At 38.9% G+C, this 8796-nt stretch overlaps 1 protein-coding gene across 1 annotated transcript; it reads right to left on the bottom strand.

Annotated features, from left to right (window-relative positions):
* Positions 1–6148: 6148 nt before the first annotated feature.
* Positions 6149–7138, bottom strand: LOC115773889 (trace amine-associated receptor 1-like). The gene has a single exon (XM_030720819.1). The coding sequence runs from the start codon at positions 7136–7138 to the stop codon at positions 6149–6151; it is 990 nt and encodes a 329-aa protein (XP_030576679.1).
* Between the last annotated feature and the right edge of the window lie 1658 nt (positions 7139–8796).

Below are 8796 nucleotides of genomic sequence, written 5' to 3'. Positions count from 1 at the left end.
CAAAGATGGAAACTATCTAATAATGTTACAAACCCAACAATTTACCATATCAAATAGTCACAACTTGAGTTGTCTAACATTATAAGCACAGAGCAAATATAAAATAATATTAAAAAAACTTAATGTGAATGCTAATGCTATGGCTAAATTGTGAATCTATGAACATCACAGGCACACATACATTCTTATGAACTGTAAAACAACTGTAGCAGTATAGACTTCTCTTAATGTGCATGCCACTGGTGGCCACTCACAGAGGTGAGGGTGGTTATATAAGCTGGGTCTTATGCTACCTGTCTCCTCCTCACTCCCAGCTCATTATCATTTCCAAAAACCCGCACTGCTTCCAGCTGATTGGAGCCGCTGCTGTCCTGTCTTCATTGCTGTCTTGTCTTCGCCCTTGTCCTGCCCTATTTTCTGCTTTGCTTAGTTTGTGTCCAAGGCTGGTTCACTTGTGGACTGGAGCGGTATAAGCTGCGACACTCGGCTTTTTCAAAGAATGTATAAAGAGTACGTTTATTTTTACATTGCATTCACAATGTCAATACCATTTATCATGAACAAGATTCTTGTGATTTTTCATTTAATGTACCATTAGCTGTCATTACATAATGAAAGCTAATGGAGGCTACATGATACCAAGCAGAAGGCCTGCTTTTACTTCACACCTGTCTTATGAGTTAGGTCAATCATTGCTTCTTTCTTAAAAGATACACTTTAACCCTTAGATGCACGAGTGACTGGACCCTAAACTCTTCCACAAGGGGATCAAAAATCATCCGTCTTACAGCCAATGTGTTTTCATGCCATTGTTGTTATTTTGGTGAAGAATAATAGTCTGTATTATATTTTGGTCCACACACATTATAATTTAGTTTTAGTTAGTTTTCAGAGTGGTTTTGCTCATTTGTATTAGTTTTTATTTTTGGTTTAATGATTAGTTTCAGTTTGGTTTTCTCAGTTTTAGTATTAGTTTTAGTTTTTTATAGTTTGTCAGGTTCAAGATTCAAGGTGCAAGACTGACTATTGTGTAATAAAAACTCCACAAAAGATACCATTTAAAGAGCTGTATTCAACAACCAACTGTTCACAAGACAGCAGCATTATATGCTAAATGTGTGTATTAACATAAAGACACACATGAACAGGGAGAAACAAAGAAAAAAAAACCATAAACTCCAAAACCGAAACTCTACAATAAACTCCCATTAAACTTCAGTTTCAGTGCAGTAGATTAACAACACCTACTATATATGTGGTGTACAACATCAAAACACAGCGAATGTTTGACAAAAACAAATTGAAGTGGAGCTGCTCAGAGAGCTAGCTTGACTAGATGTGTCTGCATTTACGCTTGTGTAAGCTGAATTTTGTGTGTTTTTTACCTTGTGGTCACGTACTGGTGTTTTATATGCAGTGCAGGCTGGGACTTTTTCCTTTCCTTGGGTTTCCATAGCCTCTCAGGGGGATTTGATGTTGGTGTTTTGTTTTTTTGTTTTTTTTTTAAGCCTGTCATGTCTGGTAGATCTTGCAAGCAGAACTGTGATCTGAATGCGTTGTTGTGCCAAACATATTTGCTATTTCAAGATGAGCTCTATAGGTTCTCAATAGGCTCTTCTCGTTGATGTTTTAACCCTTTATTTTATTTATCTGAGTTATTTTTCCACATACTATGTAACAGCCAGAGCTGACAGGCTGAAGAAGAGGAAAATAAAGAGAAGAAAAAGGGAGAGAGAAAGGGAGCAAAAAAAAGGGGGAAAGAGCACAAGTCTATTAATCAGATAGTTCATCACTTTAACATATAAAAAAATACTATCAATACTTGCAAAAATAAATTTGTGTGTGAAAAACAAAACTAACAAAGCATGTTACGCACACCAACAATTTTGTTGAGTTGTGATTGAGTGGGCGTTTGTGTCTGTGTCATGTTTGTGTCTGTGTCATGGAACGTACTTACCAATGAGGGCAAAACGCTGCAGCTCCACCCATCAGAAGCCAGAGGCAGGTACGGAAAGCCCCCGGAACCCCAGGCCACCAGCAGCCCACCAAGAGCCAGGAAGACCCCCGGCCACTCAGTCCAAAGACAACCGCACACCTACCCCAGCAGACGGGAGAGGGTGGTCTCAGACGGAGCCCCCCCAGTCAAGGAGCAAGGGCTCCAGGGAACCCAAGGCGATGAGAAGCCAGCCCCCCCCCAGCGGCCAGCCCCCTGCACTGGCCGGCGGCAGGGCCCCCGGGCCCACGGCACCCAAGGACCGCCCGACCCTCCACAGAGCCCCCCCCCACGCCGAAGAAGCCAACGCAGCCCCGCACCGCACCCCCAAGGGGGGCAGGCCAGCACCCACGCCAGAACATCCAGCCCCACCCAGGAACCCCGAGGCACCCCCATCCCAGGGGGGTAGGGGGGAGGAGGCAACCAGCAAGGAGCGGCCAGGAGGCAAGGCACAAGGCCCAGACCCAGGTCCAGCCATACATACAAACACACCCACACACCCGTGTACACATTTATACACAGATACTCATACATGCCCATACATACTTACCCACACACAGATATGCCATACATACACATTCACTCACCCACCCATACTCACGGAGACGGTGACAAATACACAAAGACACACATTCATCCATAGCTACCCACCCTCTGAAGGCGGGGCAAGTGGAAACCACCCCAGGGCCAACAGCGACCCCAGGACGCCACCAGCCCGGTCCCCAAGGAACCACCCGACCCCTACCCTGGGCGAGACGCAAGAAATCGGGGTGTAAGATGACCCATCCACCCCTCCTCCTCCCCAACTTGTAGGTCTATGTGTTAATGTTTGTGAGTGAATGAGGTGTATAGGGTGCAGTTAAAATTGAGGGGAGAGTTATGCCACAAGCGCCAACTGTTGGTCGTCAGTGCTTGCCCACACTGCCCCCCCAAAACCCTCCATGTCTAAAATGCAAATAAAATTTGGGGACAGACAGTGACGAGGATCCGAGTGGGGCCACCTCAGCGGCCCCACTCGGATCAAATTCCTCCAATTTGTTTTTAGAAGAAGCAGACATTCTCTCTAAACTAACATGATCTACTAATAAATTTCTGTACTGAGTAATACATAGTTTATTTTTTGTCTTCCAGTTCATGAGGATCATCTTCTTAGCAATGCACAAGGCAGTAAGAACTATGTGTGATATATTTAACTCCATAATTAATTCACTGACATCACCTAAGATGCATAGTCTGGGGGAAGTTGGGATACGACAGCTAAACCATGTGGATAGATCTTCACAAATCCTCTGCCAAAATCTCTGAACTGGTACACAAGACCACAGAGCGTGTAGATGATTATCCTCTGAATTGCTTGTACAGTGGGTGCATATGTTTGAGTGTGTAAGGCCCATTTGGAACATCCTTTGTCCAGTGTAGTATGTTCTATGGAGAATCTTATATTGTACAAGTTGTATTTGGGGTCTTTTAGTCATTTTGAAGATATTTAAACATATTTCTGTCCATAAATTTTGATCCAGGTTGACAGAAAGATCACGCTCCCATTTTGCAATTGGGAGGGAAACTGAATCATCAGTTTTTATTAATAATTTATAAAATTTTGATAACAATTTTGGGGTACAGAGGTTAAGAAATTCTGTTACCCAAGTAGGCATTTCTAGATTCAATTGATTAAGGTTAAATCTTCCCTGTAGGACGGACTTAACTTGTTGATATTCCAGAAATCTACCGTTGCCAATTCTATATTTTGATATAAGTTCTTGGAACGTGATAAAATTTCCATCTTGGATAATATGTTCTAAGTTATTTATACCCTTATCACGCCATAACGGAAAATTCAGCATTTTCTTTTTCTGACAAATATCTGGATTGTTCCAAATGGGTGTTAGTTTACAGGGGATGAGTGAAGACTTAGTTATTTTTAAAAATTCCCACTAGGCTGTCAGAGAGGTATTTATACTAAGGACTTTATAGCAGTTATGATGTTTAATACTGGAACTAATGAAAGGTAAATCTGAGATTTTTATTTTTCCACAAAACGCCTGTTCTAGATCCAGCCATGGGTTGTCTAATGAATTGGATTTGATCCACTTTGAAATATACTGCAATCTACTGCTTAAGAAATAGTAATAAAAGTTTGGTAATTCTAGACCTCCACTGTGTTTTGGCTTTTGTAAAGTTTTTAAGCTTATTCTTGACGGTTTGTTTTTCCATAAAAATTTTGAGATGTTTGAATCTAGTGACTTAAACCAAGGAAGAGTAGGTTTATTAGGGATCAATGAAAATAGATAATTAATTTTTGGTAAAAACATCATTTTAATGGCAGCAACTCTCCCCATAAGTGATATAGGTAAACTGTTCCAACGTGTGAGATCATCCTCTATTGTTTTTAATAAGGGGATATGATTTAATCGTACCAAGTCTGAGAGCCTGGCGGAAAAATTTATGCCTAAATATCTAATATTTCCTGACTTTAGTGGGGTCCTAGAGGTTCTCTGGAAATTACAATTCAGAGGCAAAACTGTTGATTTACTCCAATTGATAGAGTAATCAGATATAGATGAGAACTTATCTATCAGTGTGATAGTCTTCAAAAGAGAGCCTTGTGAATTCCCAAGGAAAAGTAATACATCATCAGCATAAAGGCTAAGTTTATGGTCCATATTTTCAGTTTGAATCGTTGGTGTTTTTTCTGCTTAAGATGTGTTCTGCACATTTTGTTCATCATCCACAAAAAGACACTCGCTTGTATCTGTGCTATCATACTCAAAGAAACTCCACATGGGACTCTGCTGCAGACTGCTGCCCTTACTTTTTAGACCAGTGCAGTGAGTGCATGCATGCATGCATGGTGCCCTAAAACTGCTGGAGCCCTAAAACTGCTGGAGCAGAAAAAAATTAATTCATATCAATCCACAAGGCTTTTAAATAAAATAATGAAAACAAAGGTTATTTTTTTCTATAATTTTAGTTCGTTTTAGTTTGTTTTGTAAACTCACAATACAGTTTTACTTAGTTATTATTTTTTACTTTTAATTATCATTTTTATTTATTTCAGTTAACGAAAATGTTTTTCAGCATTCGTCATTTTGTTTGTTTTTCATTAACGATAATAACCTTGGTCCACACAAGCTATAGACAGTGTTTTTCTTATTTTTTACTTCAAAATATTGAAAACATTGTGAAAAAAAAGCACAACAGCAGCAACAGAAAAATATCAACATCCATTTTATGTGTGTGCTCACAAAATGAATGTTGATTGGATGGCATTACTTTGGCCTCCAGTAACACTGTGAGAAATAGTGGGGTTATTTTTGACCAGAATATGTAATTCATATGCAGGACTGTTTTCTTAAATTTACACAATACCTTGATTTATGCATGCAGTGGAATAAAATTATACACACACACACACACACACACACACACACAGATATATATATATATATATATATATATATATATATATATATATATATATATATATATATATATATATATATATATCTGTGTGTGTGTGTGAATGCATGTGATGCAAATAACAATAAAGAATCCTTGAATTTATAGGATTAAAACTTTTATAATTCAAAATAAACATTTTTTGATGTCTTCTGATTGGGTAATGTGTGTGTGTGTGGTAATGAAAGGACGTCACAGCATTTTAAAAATATTATTCTTTGTTTTTTATGACTGTATGTTTGAAGTAGTCACATGAACTCTTAATGAGACAGACAAAAAGCACACACCTATACATCAATTTCTTGATTCATTGGGGAGATTATATAATGCAACATTTTACTCACACAGTTAGTTCAATATTTGCTTTTAGAGGTTATATTAAAAGTCAACATCCTTATGAGCTCACAGAATGTTTTGTCAACTGCAAGGTCACAGGGTGGCCTGCAGTACAGCCTGAACAATGACATGCCTTATTGATTGCAACCACTATGGGTGTTTTTACACCCACAGTTTGTTCACACTGGTCCAAGTCAGTTGATCAGTTTATAAACTTGTAGCTTTTTCCCATAGTTTGGTTTCTTTTCACACAGAGAAAAACTCAAGTGAACTCCAAGTTAAGAAATGCGCCATTACAAACCACATAAAACATTCAGTCCTTACAATGTACGCCTGGTAGTTAGGTTGGATCAGTTTAAATCAAATCAATTTTGTATTAGGAAGACTACCCTGGAAAATCTTTCCACAAATAATCATTCTAACAGCTGACCTGAACCAGCTGTAAAAGAAAGCATAAATAAATGGATTTAGCATTGAATTGCACAACGCCAGCCAGTTAAGAGTTTCAGTCACAGGAACTGGTACTGAATCACCAGTAAAAGGTGGAAACGTGATGGAAAGAAAAAAAGGAGTCCAGCATAATATAAAAACTCCCAAAACAATAGCCAGAGTTTTGGTGGCTTTTCTCTCCTTCTTGCTGGCAGTTTCTCCAGACCTTGTTGTGTTCTGGATGCTGCGTGCTTGTCTCTGTGCAACACAGAAAATCTTTAAGTAGATACAAAGCATTGTGATCACTGGGAGGTAAAACGATAATATGGGTCCAACAGCATTTTCAATTAAAACGTCAATCAAGCAAGATTCCTCACACTCTCCATTATTTAATCCAGCAATGGTGACACTAATTCCAATTATCCCAGAGACCCCCCAGCTCACCAGGATCATGATCACAACAACATGGTGGCTGATTTTAGTTTGATATGTCAGAGGCTGGCAAATGGCATAATATCTGTCAACAGAAATACAGCAGAGGTTCAGGATGGAACATGTGCTCAGTGAAATGTCAAAGCTGCTTCGCACTTTACAAAACAAACCCTCGTGATAGAGACATGAGCTGAGAGAGAATGCCATGCTGAGAGGAAAGACCAAAATCCCAACGAGCAGGTCAGCCACAGCCAGAGAGATGATAAGAGAGTTAGTAGGAGTTTGGAGCTGTTTGAAGTAAATCACAGCGATTATTACAAGGAGATTTCCACATATTGCTGTAACAGACAATGATACAAGGAATGCATACAAGAATACACATACAATAGAGGGTCTGTTTGTCAGTATGTAATTGGAGTCCTCTACTATGTAACAGGGATGTAAGCCAGTCACAACTTCAGTGCTGTTGACAGTAATTTTTGTTGTCATATTTTAGGGTTCCAACAAATCTATCCGGTTCTTAAACCAACAATATAGTATAAATCCCAACACTTGACTTGAAAGTGATTCTTCTTCAGTACAGTCAACTAATGATTGCTGAAAGGAGCGAGAGCTGAGACACAGTTAAAAGAGGTTGTGAAAGGGAGAGACAGCATTGAAATCTGGCCAATCATGAGAGGTCAAAAAATAAAAACAATGCTGATACACTACCAATGAAGTTAAGGGCCTCCAAAATACCTGAAGCAACCAATCAGGAGTCTCTTGTTTTAGAAGGAGACAAAAAAGCAAGCAAGCAAGAAAGAAAAATCAATCTAATGCATCTTAGGAAAGTCTTGGGCTAACATGAGCAACAACAGCACTTTCTGTGCACCTGGGCGTTGGTTTGACCAGTCCCTGAAACTCTACTGAAAGGAGGAAACACCATTTATCCAAAACATAGTCTCTTGTGTAATGTTTTGGGGATTGAGGTCATCACGGAGAGCACTGTCAATAATCTAATAGTGCTCTATTGAAATGAGATATGGCATATAGCATATTATTCACATCATTTTCACGTTCATCACACAATTCAACAATGCATTGTGCTCTGTGGATGGGAACAGGCTCATCATGGGATAAAAGTGATCACTCAGAGCAGCTTTGTAATGATTTGCATTGATATGTAGTGACTCTTTCTTTCAAGGGAAATGTGAACCCAATCCATCCCAGCCAGCAATTTACACCCCACAGTATGACAGACCCACCGGATCCCTTCACTGTGAGGAATTCAAGGTTACAGGTTTTTATTTGTCACCTTACTATACATGGTCTTTGGAGGCACCCCTGGCATAAAAAGTGCTGAATGAAAATAAACCAGCTGCAAACTAGTAAATGCTGTATAGTGTTGCTTGAAACTTTAGAATACTTAAGAAGTTTGTGTGAGTAGTGAGAGCCAGCCATCATTAGCTGAGCTCTGACACCAAAGTTCACCATGACAACGGGTAACAGAGACAAAATTGAAATGACAAAAAAATGAAGACAACACGGATCAACCAGATAAGCAGTTTACTTCTGGACTTGTGACATTAATCAGACCCAGTAATACTCATTTAGGGAATTTTCAGTGGAAACAATGTTCAGACTTTAAATTTGAACATTGTACCTGTCAACATGATGCTCAGTGTTCCTCATTTGATGAGTATATGAAATGCTGTTGGAAATTCAGGTCGTTTACATAACTGCATTTAAAATTTACTAAGACTACATTTAGTCCTCTTTTGGAATCTTGAAGTAATTTCAGTCTTGTTTTCACTCAGATATTCACATCATCACCAAAATGTGCCAAATGTGACAGGCATTTTTCTGCCTGTGTTTGTGTTTAGCTTTAACAACATATAGACTTAAAGTGATTGTCTACATTCAACATTTATTCTGGTTTGAGTCAAAAATTTATTTGGAGACATAATCAGAACACTGTATCATAAAAATACATTAATGAATGCAGTGATTGTTATAGTAACGTTATGTCACAAGGTGAGATCTATTTTTTAATCAAAATTTTTTTTTCACAACTGCCCATATTGTTTTATCCAGTACCCAGTGGACCAGTCACATAGTGCCTCTCTGTTTGCAAAGCCATTTGAACAGTTATGCAACATAGATAATGC

The sequence above is a fragment of the Archocentrus centrarchus genome, chromosome 24, assembly GCF_007364275.1.
Source record: "Archocentrus centrarchus isolate MPI-CPG fArcCen1 chromosome 24, fArcCen1, whole genome shotgun sequence".
NCBI lineage: Eukaryota > Metazoa > Chordata > Actinopteri > Cichliformes > Cichlidae > Archocentrus > Archocentrus centrarchus.
Note: the sequence above shows the minus strand (reverse complement) of the source record. Positions and strands in the feature narration are given on the sequence as shown.